The 12648-nt window shown below is 34.0% G+C and overlaps 3 protein-coding genes across 3 annotated transcripts in view; 1 reads left to right on the plus strand and 2 right to left on the minus strand.

The window, feature by feature from the left end:
- Positions 1 to 3824, minus strand: part of LOC107743070 (ras-related protein Rab-35-like) — a 13703-nt gene extending 9879 nt beyond the window's left edge. The window contains exon 1 of the mRNA XM_016556184.1: positions 3754 to 3824. Coding sequence (XP_016411670.1) covers positions 3754 to 3824 — 71 coding nt within the window. The remainder of the gene's footprint in view (positions 1 to 3753) is intronic.
- On the minus strand, positions 2348 to 6510 carry gng10 (guanine nucleotide binding protein (G protein), gamma 10). Its single transcript, XM_016556171.1, has 3 exons — positions 6348 to 6510; positions 5199 to 5331; positions 2348 to 2557 (listed from the first exon to the last, which is right to left on the minus strand). The coding sequence occupies exons 1-2, from the start codon at positions 6426 to 6428 to the stop codon at positions 5206 to 5208; spliced, it is 207 nt and encodes a 68-aa protein (XP_016411657.1). The 5' UTR covers positions 6429 to 6510; the 3' UTR covers positions 2348 to 2557; positions 5199 to 5205.
- Positions 6511 to 7321: 811 nt separating this feature from the next.
- Positions 7322 to 12648, plus strand: part of rabepk (Rab9 effector protein with kelch motifs) — a 7601-nt gene continuing 2274 nt past the window's right edge. The window contains exons 1-6 of the mRNA XM_016556170.1: positions 7322 to 7547; positions 8031 to 8121; positions 8347 to 8501; positions 9415 to 9570; positions 10391 to 10564; positions 10649 to 10798. Of these exons, the coding sequence (XP_016411656.1) occupies positions 8069 to 8121; positions 8347 to 8501; positions 9415 to 9570; positions 10391 to 10564; positions 10649 to 10798 (688 nt within the window). The 5' untranslated portion in view covers positions 7322 to 7547; positions 8031 to 8068. The remainder of the gene's footprint in view (positions 7548 to 8030; positions 8122 to 8346; positions 8502 to 9414; positions 9571 to 10390; positions 10565 to 10648; positions 10799 to 12648) is intronic.

The following is a 12648-nucleotide window of genomic DNA, read 5'->3' on the forward strand; positions in this document are numbered from 1 at the left end:
GTGTGTGTGTGTGTGTGTGTCTGAGTGTGTGTGTGTGAGTGTGTGTGTGTGTGTGTGTGTGAGTGTGTGTGTGTGTGTGTGTGTGAGTGTGTGTGTGTGTGTGTGTGTGAGTGTGTGTGTGTGTGTGTGTGTGAGTGTGTGTGTGTGTGTGTGTCTGAGTGTGTGTGTGTGTGTGTGTGTGTAAATATATAAATAAAAATAAAAAAACACACAGACACTAATTCATAAAGACAATATACCGATTAAAAGCCGATTTTCCATTTATTTTTTGAAAGTAGTACAAGAAACACAGTGAAAACAGTAATATTGAGAGACATTATTACAATTTAATTGTTTTCTATGTGAATAAAATTTAATTGATTTCTGTGATCAAAGCTGAATTTCAGCATCATTAGTATTTTGTGTCACATGATCCTTTAGAAATCATTTAAAAAATCTATTTAAAATAAATGCTGTTGTTTTGAACTTTCTGTTCATAAAAGAATCCTAAAAAATGTATTTACACGAATAAACTACGTTTTACCACATAAATAGAAAACAGCTTTTTTAAATGCTAATAATATTTCACAACACGAGCAGAAGGGACTTCAGACAGATAAAAAAAAAATCTTAATTAATCCTTTTTTTTTTTTGACTGATGGTGTCAAAAAAGTGCCAAATTTAACTATATTTAAACAAAAATAAATAAATGCATTTTTTTTTAAACATAAAAGCTCTGCTATCAATGTATAATTGTCATTAAATAACAAAAAATATCAAAGTGTCATTAATTTAAAAAAGAAAAATAGCATAAGCTCACTTTTTTGGCCAAAGGTGATTTATTAGTTAATATAATTCATTCATTGAGCAAAAATGATGTTGGAGTTCTGAGAAAAAATCCTTTAGATTTTTTATTCTGTTGATATTTTCTTCTACAATGAATTGTATGTGACATACGTGTGTCTAAATATTGTTGGGCCTTTCTATATCTATATAGTATACAGATTGTTGCATATTTCATACTATTTTTCATACTGAATTTAATAAAATAACAGGCATTATACAGTAAGTATACATATTACATTCAAGATTTCCATTAGTGGATATATTGCTGCTGCATAAAGGCACACAGTATACATACTACAGTATATGCTGTATATACTATACACTCTCAGAAAAAAAGGTACAAAAGTTGTCACTGGGGCGGTACCTTTTCAAAAGGCACACCTTTGTACCTAAAGATTCCATATTAGTACCTAAAAGGTACAAAAGTGTACCTTTTGAAAAGGTTGTAAACAAAGTTGCAGTGCCAGTTTGAAAGGTTTTGTGTATTAGGTGTGTGTTGCATATGTTATTATCTGACCATCTGTGCCCAGAGGTAATATTCTCTGAGGAAACAGACCAAATGAATCAAAAATTATTTATAATGCTTGCTCATGTGGAGAGGGAAGTGATACTGAAGCCATTTATAAATCAGTTTAGAAATCGTAAAATGAACGAAAGATTGTGTTTATGGACACTGTTCGCTATTAAACACGTGCTGATATGAGTGTATCTGTTACACAAAACACAACCACACAGATTTGCATTATGTACCAGAAAGAAGGACAATATTCAAATGCATAAAGGTTTGAAAGAACAAAAGATCATCTTATATAAACTCTGTGTCACAACAGAAGTGGATTTATCTTCATACTCTCAGAGCCAGAATAAAGCGATGACAAGAAACAGGAAGTAGATGTTTCCTTTCACTGAAACTGTGTGGAAATACTGATCGAGCAGGGCTTCACTAGACAACTGGACACTCGCGATAGAAATTTCCATGGCGTTTACATTTCAATGATTCATTTCAAAACTCCCTGATATTTCCTGGTTGCTCGTGACTGTGGGAGCCTCCAGGCTGCAGTTTATATTTTTGCCTGAAGCTATAGACAGACTCGTTCCTGAAGAGTCACAGACATAATTGTTACAGAAGTAATTTTGTGTCCACCCAGATTGACCTGATTATCACCAGAGCAACAGGTTCATTTCATAACGGATCATTTATTTACCCACTATCATGTCCTTCATCTTCAGCACATCTTTTCTTGCCTTTAAACCTATAGAGTTTATGCTCTTAATAGTGTAGAGATGTTAGTTTAACTATACTTGAAACACTGTGAGATACATATATGTATCAATTATATGTATATAATATTTATTTTGCATTTTTAAATCATTGACTACTAGGACTACTAGTTTTTTTTTTTTTTCATTGGCTGGACAAATCACAATTAACATACTTAATTTGACACAAAAAAAAAAAGACAAATCTCTCTTTTTAAAAAAAAAATTTTTTTTTAAATAATTTCTTCTAGATAAATCCAAATCATTCATAAGAATCAATGCTAATATGCAAATAATTCTTTAGCATCCGACCAAAAAAGCTGAATATTTAAAGATAAGACAAATGCAAAAGAAATATATGAGACTTAAGGCATCAATATTCTCAGATTTGCACAATATATCTCATGAAGTTTCATGTCACGTTGTTGCATAATGTAAAAGATCAGCGTTCCATTGATCTTCCTCCTTTCTCCTGTGGAAAAAAAAAAAGGAAAATAAATGTGAAAAATAAATAGAAACATTTAGTATTTAATCAGTTCTGAAAGAACAGTTCATTCTAAAAATGTCACAAATCTGTCCAAAACCATACTGTGGAGCACAAAAGATGATGTTCGAAAAAAATAAGCCCTGCAGCACAAAAGCAGTGTTAAGTCGCTGGGGTATATTTGTAGCAATAGCCAAAAATACATTGTATGGGTCAAAATTATACATTTCTCTTTTATGCCAAAAATCATTAGGATATTAAGTAAAGATCATGTTCCATGAAGATATTTAGTAAATTTCCTACCGTAAATATATCAAAACTTAATTTTTGATTAGTAATATGCATTGCTAAGAACTTCATTTGAACAACTTTAAAGATGATTTTCTCAATATTTAGATTTTTTTGCACCCTCAGATTCCAGATTTTCAAATAGTTGTATCTCAGCCAAATATTGTCCGATCCTAACAAACCATACATCAACGGAAAGCTTATATGTAAGCTTATTACAGATGATGTATAAATCTCAATTTTAAAAAATTGAACCTTATGACTGATTTTGTGCTCCAGGGTCACAAATGTCTAGGAAAAGCGTCATTAAATCATTTTTGCGTTGGACTTTTTGCTGCAGCCTGAAATTGAACTGCTGGTTTTGTCTGGTCAGAGGAGAACTGGACCCCCGACTGAGCCTGGTTTCTCCCAAGGTTTTTTCTCCATTCTGTCACTGATGGAGTTTTGGTTCCTTGCCGCTGTCGCCTCTGGCTTGCTTAGTTGGGGACACTTCATTTCCAGTGATATCGTCGACTTGATTGCACAGATACTATTTAAACTGACCTGAGCTGGATGATGACATCACTGAATTCAATGATGAACTGTCTTTAACTGAAAAATTAGTGTTTACTATTGTCATTTTGCATTATTGACACACTATTTTCCTAATTAATGCTGTTCAGTTGCTTTGACACAATCTGTATTGTTAAAAGCGCTATATAAATAAAGGTGACTTGACTTGACTTGACTTTCATGTTCATTATGCAAAAGAGATGCATGAAGATTTGAATGAGTAAACATGACAAAACTTTCATAGTTCAGCACTTTGCAATTCGGAGACTAAATCCATTGAAAAGCCAGACGTGTTTCGACACATCTCGTGCTGAACTAAGTGTAGCACCAAACCACAGACGGACTCATGCTGGTCAAGAGCAGAAGTTGGACAGATGCTTTCCTGAATCTCAATTCTGGCTGACTGTGCGGTCATGACTCATTTTCCTTTAGCCACATTTTTAAAGAAACACATATATTACAGAAAAAGACGAAGCACCACTATCCCAGCACTTCCTCTACTTCCCCCATTCCTCTAAACCCAGCTTCCTGTTGATGTAAAAGAGTCGGATCAGGCTTCCCAACAGAAAGCCGGATGCGAGTCCAACGCTCCGGGCTAAAAATAATATCCCACACAGCTGCGTATGACTATTGAGAATATATCTGGGTGAAATGTGCTTATATTTAAATAGTAAGAGAAGCTGCAAGCAACCTCAGGACAAATACACAAATGAGTCGAGACGAAACGTTACAATGACTCTTTATTTCCATTTCAAAAATACAGTTTTAAAACACATATTGACTTCATGCTGGCTTATTTAATTACTGCTCGTCACTCCCTCATGTAAATATCATGACTGTTGGAGCTCTATAAATGTCCAGTTAGTTTGCATACAGAAGTAAGCTGTTTTCTATGGAAGCTGGTTTATGCCACGGAATTTTTTTTTTTTATTTATCTCACAATTTGGACTTTGTTTTTGCAATTCTGAGACAAAAGTCAGAGTTAAACAGATATAAACAGATGCAATTCTGATTCCGCCCCCCCCTCGCAATTCTGTTTACATCTAGCAATTCTGACTTTCTTCTCAAATTAAGAGTTTATATTTTGCAATTTTGACTTTTTTCTCACAATTCTATCTTTACATCTCGGAATTCTGTTTTGTTTTTTATCACAACAGAATATAAACATAAAAAAGGTAACTGTGAATTTTCTCTCACAATTCAGAGTTTATATCTGACAATTCTGACTTTTCTTCTGTAAATTGTAAACTTATATCTCGCAATTATGACTTTTCTCTCAGAATTGCGAGAAACAAAGTTGAAACTGTGAGATAAAAAGTCACAATTACCATTTTTTAATGATTATTTGAAAAATATTTAGTTTCTATTGTTACATATTTATATTACCATACTGATAGATGTGTTCTTAATTTGATTATTTATCTATTTTAATCTAATTTTTATTTATTCATTTAAAATTTATTATTTTAATCTAGTTTAAATAAATTTACTACAAATAAATTTACGCAATTTTTTAAAGTATATTTTTTATTTATTTTAATTAATTTATTTTGTATTGTGAGTGTATCGTTACACCCCTAGTAGACAGTAAAACTATTGGCACAACAAGCCATAAATTAAAATAGTAATACCAGTTTGCAATCAGTATACCAGACTGTTTTTGTACAAGCTAAAATAACCAAAACTGTCTGAAACCGGAAGACTCACACATTCACGCATTCACAAAAGGCTCATTCTTGCGTTATAAGTGAGCTGTGAGGTGTTTGTGGTCGCTCATAAGACGGTGTACCTTCATTCTAGAGCAGGGCGCATGAGCGCGGCTCTCTGAACGGGTTACTCCCGGCCGGGACACCAACCAGCAGCGCGTCTTTACTGGCGTTCTGCAGGCAGTACTGCTGTAGATCCGCAGCGGCTTGAGAAACCTGCATTACAAACACACTCAGATCAAACGGAGAAGGAACTGTGTGTCAGCGATTTCTAAATGACTAAATCAATGACTGCTTGTCATAATAAATGTGCCCTCTATTGCACAAAATTGGAAGAAATGAACCATCCTGATATCTGGCCTCTTAATATCCCTTTTCTGTTTTTACAGTGCCAGAAATTTCAATTATATATATATATATATATATATGAAGAGTTTATTTGCAAAAACAGATAACTCCGTTTTCTTTCATTTTCAAAAATCATGTTTTTTATTATATTGTAATGTTTTTATTGTGTTAGTTAGCTAGTATTTATTAGTTATTTTTTACCTAATCAAAATAACCCAACTGCAATATTAATATTAATAATTTTAGAGATTCAAATTATATTACTGATCATCATCTGCCATAATTGTCTTTGTATTAGTCTGATCTTGAAAAATACCAGACCTTATTTTTCAGTTTTCTACTATATATAGTATATATTATAATAATTTAAATTCACTGAGCATATGATCTGTTTTAATAATAAAAAAACTGTAGTTGCAAACAGTAAGCTGTGGCATTATCTGCCTCCAATATCAAACCAAATCAGACCAATAATAATAATAATAATAAGTGAAATTAAACAAACCATAAGGAAGATGATTGCTCATTCATATCCAGCCATATTCTGCTGCTTTGCTGTATATCATATTTTAGGATATTTGTGAACAGCATTGTCATATTTAAAAAAAAAAATAATGATCACATCCACACATTTCTGCTTGTTTTGAATGTGAATGAAAATCGTTCTAACAGCTATCCATTAATACTAGACAAACACAATTAAGAGCAGAAGTAGTGTTAAATATTATTATTTATCTCATATCTGCAGATGCTGCTATTATAAACAAACGCATACATGAGAATTAGAAACTTTTAGTGATATAAACTGAAGTTATCTTTTGAAATCGTCCAGCATCTCTGTATATTGAAGGAAATACCACTTACTTCTGAGTGCTGAGACTTACTTTGATTCTGTCCACGCTGGCTTCGAGTTTGAGCTGCTCAACAGTCCGTCTCATGCTCGTGAGGTTTGAGTTTGAAGACATGATGATGATGATTCCTCAGAGTCAAGCTCTCTCAGGGCAGATGAAGGAGTGTCTGAGGAGAGCGAGCTGCTTCATCTGTTGATTTCCAGGCAGAAAGAGACTGTGTGGGCGTGGCTGTGGGCGTGACGGTGGGCGTGGCTGTGGGCGGGGTGCGCTGTGTTATCTTGGGCTGAATATGTACGGAATCAAATCCACGCCAAAACATGTTCGCGAAAGAACACACACACACACACACACACACACACACACACACAAAACAAATTCTGACAATGTAAAAACAGAAATGTTATATTGAGAGGTCATGATGATGCCAGATAACAGGATGGTTTATTTTTTTTCCAGTTTGTGCAATATTTTTTTTGTGCTTTTTTCCTCCAAAACTTTTTCTTTTGCAATACTTTACTGTTTTTCAACAGTACTGTCTTTTTTCATTTGAGATCATTTTAGAAAATTTTCTGGACATAAACATTTCTTAAGAGCCTTTATTAACATTAACTTTTTATTAACTTTTTAATATAAGCTTTTCATTAACAGCCTATTTTTAGTCTACCTTTTATATAATTGTATGTTTTTATTATTATTTTCCTAACGTATTTTCTTATTTAATTTTTTTCTATGACAAAGGAATTATTTATTATTATCATGTGTATTTTCCAGCGGTTTTTAAAATTATTTCATTATTTTTATATAATATTTTTCTATTATTATATATTATATTTATTAAAAATATTTTCATTTAAGTGTAAACTAATTATTTTATCAAATATATAAATGATGAAATCTGAAATAAAAAAATCACTATTTATTTTTTATTTTATTTTATTTTATACTGTCTTAGGGCTTTTGCCACGATGAAGACCTTTATTATGAAATTATTTCCGGTTAGACTGTCATCACAATAGCAGTTTTCACATTAACTGCTCTCTCTTCCGGTGTAGCGCTCGTCCAACCCGTCCATCATCAGTCATAACATTTATTATTTATTATAAAGGTAAAGCGTTTGCTGTCGTTGTGATTGCGCGCAGGAGATGTGGCATGACGTCATAACGCTCGTGTGTTGCGTGTAGAATAAACGCTTTTACGTGACGATAGCAACGGAGTCGGCGTCCATAGAAACAGGTTTCGTGAAATTTGTTCTCATTCGATAAATGTGACCCTGGACCACAAAACCAGTCATAAGGGTCAATTTTTGAAATGGAGATGTATACATCATCTGAAAGCTGAACAAATAAGCTTTCCATTGATGTATGGTTTGTTAGGATAGGACAATATTTGGCTGAGATACAACTATTATGAATATATGTATATATGAAAATCTGGAATCTGAGGGTGCAAAAAAATCTAAATATTGAGAAAATCATCTTTAAAGTTGTTCAAATGAAGTTCTTAGCAATGCATATTACTAATCAAAAATTATTGGCATAAAAGAAAAATTTATAATTTTGACCCATACAATGTATTGTTGGCTATTGCTACAAATATACCCCAGCGACTTGAGACTGGTTTTGTGCTGCAGGGTCACATACGTGAATTAAAAGTTCTATTTTGATTACTATTGCATAAGCCAATTAAAACAGAACGCTGTGATGTGTGTTTATACAGTATAAACTCCTGAGTGATGATCTGAAGCTCTCAGACTGATGGAGCTGCTGCCTATTCTCGAGCCGGAGGAGCGGCCACAGAGCAGACAGTGGTATCAGCTGTTGTGAATTACTGTTATCTGTGTGTGTGTGTGAGAGAGAGAGTGTGTGAGAGAGAGAGAGAGAGAGAGAGAGAGAGAGTGTGTGTGTATGTGTGTGTGTGAGAGAGAGAGAGTGTGTGTGTATGTCTGTGAGTGTGTGTGTGTGAGAGTGTGTGTGTGAGAGTGTGTGTGTGCATGAGTGTGTGTGTGTTTGACAGCTGTCTGTTTCTCTCACAGGTATGTCGTGGTGCCCACAGGTGCCGGTCCTGGTGTTTCTGTGGGTCACACCTGCACATTTCTGCCCTCCAGTGATGCAGGAAAGGGACGGATTGTAATTGTCGGTGGAGCCAATCCTGATGGCAGCTTCTCTGATTCTTACATGATCAATCTAGGTAGTGCGCTCACTTCAGCATGCTGCATGAATAGGGTACAAACTGAGTCCTGTTACAGTTTAAAGCAGTAAAGACACAAATCCAGTGTTCTTCAGAGACAGTCTGTTGGTAAATAAACTAGGAAACGCAAGGAGTGACATAAACTGTTGAAAGTTTAGAGAAAAATGGTGTGCAAAAAGGTAAAATAAATAATAATATTAAAATTAATTGAAAAAATTTGTTAGTTTGCATTAATAGATGAATAAAAAATTGGAATAAAATTGATTAAAATAAAAAATAAAATGTAGATTAAATTAGATTAATACAAATAATACTTTAGACATGTTTATAACGTCATATTTTTAGAGTATAAATTGGGTGTTTATTCAAGAAACTATATAGATGCCTTTTAAATTTTAGGATCAGGGTCCCTTACATGAGAATGATCATATTTGGGGATCCATAGCATCTAAAAGATAGAAAACCCCTGATATGAACAATCTAACTTTAAAATTAATTGATTTAATTAATTAAAAAATAAAATAAAATTTGTATTTATATATAATATAATAAAATAATACATATAATTACATATATTTGTGTATGTTAACATTACTAGTGCATTGTAAACTAACAATGAACAGTAGCATATTTGTAAACACAAACAAACAAATGCAGAAAAAACATTAATTGTAAGTTCACAATATGTATTGCATGTAATTAATGCATTAATTAACAGTGTACAAAACTTACAATGTGTTTAATCAACATCAGCATTTTTGGTTTAATTTATATAAATGTATTAACTATATATTTTTAAGTGTCTTTAACCATTATTAATCACATTTTATAATTCATTGCATGTAGTCTCTCAGTTAATATGAGCCCATGAAATCTGCAGTTATGTAACATATTGCCTTGTATTTTTTTGCAGATGCTCATGAATGGGACATTCCAGACTGGGTCGGGCTTCAGGCGCGTTATGAACACTGCAGCTTTGTTCCCGAGAGCGACCCGCAGAGTCTGTGGGTGTTTGCTGGAGCCGAGAAGAACGGGAACCGCAACTGTGTTCAAGTGTTGCGCACATCAGGTTATTAAACGCTGAATATTACCAGACAAGACATGACATGTATTAAACACTACTAATAACATTAGGTATAATTAAGGCCTTTTTAGTGTTTTTGCTGCATTTATTTGATAAAAAATACAGTAAAAATTGTTCAATATTATTACAATGTAAAACAGCTGTTTTCTATGTGAATATCTGTTAAACTGTAATTTAAAAAGCTGTATTTTCACTGGAGCATCATTACTCCAGTCTTCAGTGTCACATGATCTTCAGAAATCAGTATAATATGCTGATTTGCTGCTCAAGAAACATTTCTGATTATTATCAATGTTGAAAACAGTCGTGCTGCACAATATTTTTGTGGAAACTGATGCACGACCATTCAAAAATTTGAGATGCGTAAGATTTAAAAGATATCTATTCCGAATAAATGCTGTTCTTTTGAACTTTCTGTTCATCTGTGAATCCTGAAAAATAAAATGCATCACAGTTTCCACAAAAATATTGTGCAGCACGACTGTCTTCAACATTGATAATAATCAGAAATGTTTCTCGAGCAGCAAATCAGCATATTAGAATGATTTCTGAAGATCATGTGACACTGAAGACTGGAGTAATGATGCTGAAAATACAGCTGCGCATCACAGAAATAAATTACAGTTTAACAGATATTCACATAGAAAACAGCTATTTTACATTGTAATAATATTTCACAATTTTTACTGTATTTTTGATCAAATAAATGCAGCCTTGCTGAACAGAAGAGTCTTACAAAACACTGATATATCTGAATTATTCCAAACTACGCTGTATGTTATCTATAATGCTGTACTTCGTGCAGCTGATGCTGAAGGCCGTGGTTCATGGCAGACGGTTCAGGCGAAAGGAGCGGCTCCGACAGTCAGGACGTACCATACAAGCTCCGCTTGTGTCAGAAACAGACTCTATGTGTTTTCTGGAGGAGACGCTGGAGCTTCGCCTGTCACTGATCCTCAGATCCACGTCTTTGATACGGGTCTGAGAAACACAAAATACTACAGTAGATTCAGGACTGACACAACTGAAGCATGCATCACTGAGAAACTGTGTTTGTTTGCAGTCAGTGCGACGTGGCTGCAGCCGGAGAGCAAAGGGACGCCTCCTGCGCCGCGGCACGGTCACGTGATCACCGCCGTGGGCTCCAACATCTACATACACGGAGGAATGGCAGGAGAGAAGATCCACAGTGACATGTTCCTACTCAACACCGGTGATGCAGCATGCTTTCACAGAAATCATGCATTATGCAATAAGAACATAACATTTACAAGCACAAAAACAATAAACAAAGCAATTCTACAAATGCATATTATATGTATTATGTCATAGACGGCTCTTACAGGCAACTGAATGTTTAGAGTTCCTTAAAGGAGACATATTATGCCCCTTTTTACAATACGTTATATAATTCTCAGGTGCCCCCAGAATGTGTCTGTGAAGTTTCAGCTCAAAATACTCCACAGATCATTTATTATATCATTTTGAAAATGCCTATTTTGAGTGGAAGCAGAAACACGCTGTTTTTCGTGCCTGTCTCTTTAAATGCAAATGAGCTGCTGCTCCCCGCCCCCTTTTCCTGCGCCATTACAGCTAGCACCTGCTAAAAAACATCTGTTTTGGTTCTGATTATCATGTTTATCGCTCTGAAATCATGCGGTTTAAACCATATGAGTTTAAACTTCTGACATACGGTTTTCTGAGCGCACACGGACAGAAAGCGGCTGTCACAGCATGTGAGTACTAGGCTGCAGCAATATACAGTAAATAAATCAATAAATGCACTGCTCTGTTGTCTCTGAGGCTGGGACTCTAAACAGTGTTCTGAGCTCGTCTGTGCAGACAAACACAGAACAGTTAGCATGCTTCACTCAAACTTTCGCCATGGCATTACACCGTTGTCGCTTGCGAACATTTTCATGATATGTCACCTTTAAAGAATCCAAATATTTCTCAACATCTTTCTTGGGAAAAAAAAAATAAAGAAGCTATTTTATTTAAAGGTTAAGTTCACTTTCAGAATAAAAAATTCCTGATAATTTACTCACCCCCATGTCATCTAAGATGTTCATGTCTTTTTCTTTCTTCAGTCGCAAAGAAAACACTTTCCAGGATTTTTGTCCATATAGTGGACTTCAATGGTGGCCAACGATTTGAAAGTCCAAACGTGTCAAATATTAATTTTTTAAAGAAAATGACCGATCGTTTTCGCTAGATTAGACCCTTATTTCTCGGCTGGGATCGTGTAGAGCCCTTTGAAGCTGCATTTTTAACCTTCAATCCGTTGAGCACCACTGAAGTCCACTATATGGACAAAAATCCTGGAATGCTTTCCTCAGAAAACGTCATTTCTTTGCGACTGAAGAAAGACAGACATGAACATCTCAGATGACATGGGGGTGAGTAAATTATCAGGAATGTTTTATTCTGAACTTATCCTTTAACAAAAAATTACATTTATGATTGGATTTATGACCAATTAACTCAGATATTTGGTACTCACTGAGTTTGTGCTGCTGTTTTCCCACCAAACTGATGTCACTTCCTAGAAGACGATGTCATTAAGGAAGTGCCCTTTGTTTTCTGAACAAAGAAAAAAAAATACTGAAAGAACAAGTGATGTTGAAAATATTAAAACCTATAAATTGATCCAATTAAAACCTAATCTTATTTTTTTCTAATATTTTATCCTACAATTTCATCTTTAATAATTAGATTTTAATATTATATATATAAAATATTAAACAACTCTTAATATGATTAAAAGTTTTTAAAACAGTTCTAATATTTTATCCTATTATTTTATGTTTAATAATTAGAGTTTAATCAAAATTATATATATATATATATATAGTACTATAACGTTCATCATATATGTGACCCTGGAGCACAAAACCAGTCATAAGGGTAAATTTTTTGAAATTGAGATGTATGCATCATCTGAAAGATGAATAAATAGCTTTCCATTGATGTATGGTTTGTTAGGATAGGACAATATTTGAAAAGCTGGAATCTGAGGGTGCAAAAAAATCAAAATATTGAGAAAATCATCTTTAAAGTTGT

Source organism: Sinocyclocheilus rhinocerous, unplaced genomic scaffold, assembly GCF_001515625.1.
Source record: "Sinocyclocheilus rhinocerous isolate Xijiao unplaced genomic scaffold, SAMN03320098_v1.1 scaffold737, whole genome shotgun sequence".
Lineage (NCBI taxonomy): Eukaryota > Metazoa > Chordata > Actinopteri > Cypriniformes > Cyprinidae > Sinocyclocheilus > Sinocyclocheilus rhinocerous.

Bases quoted from the DNA above. Each gene is read 5' to 3' on its own strand.
- gng10 (XM_016556171.1), bottom strand. From the start codon at position 6,428: ATGTCTTCAAACTCAAACCTCACGAGCATGAGACGGACTGTTGAGCAG. The intron at 5,332-6,347 runs GTAAGTCTCAGC...TTTGTAATGCAG, and splicing joins CCAGCGTGGACAGAATCAAA to GTTTCTCAAGCCGCTGCGGA.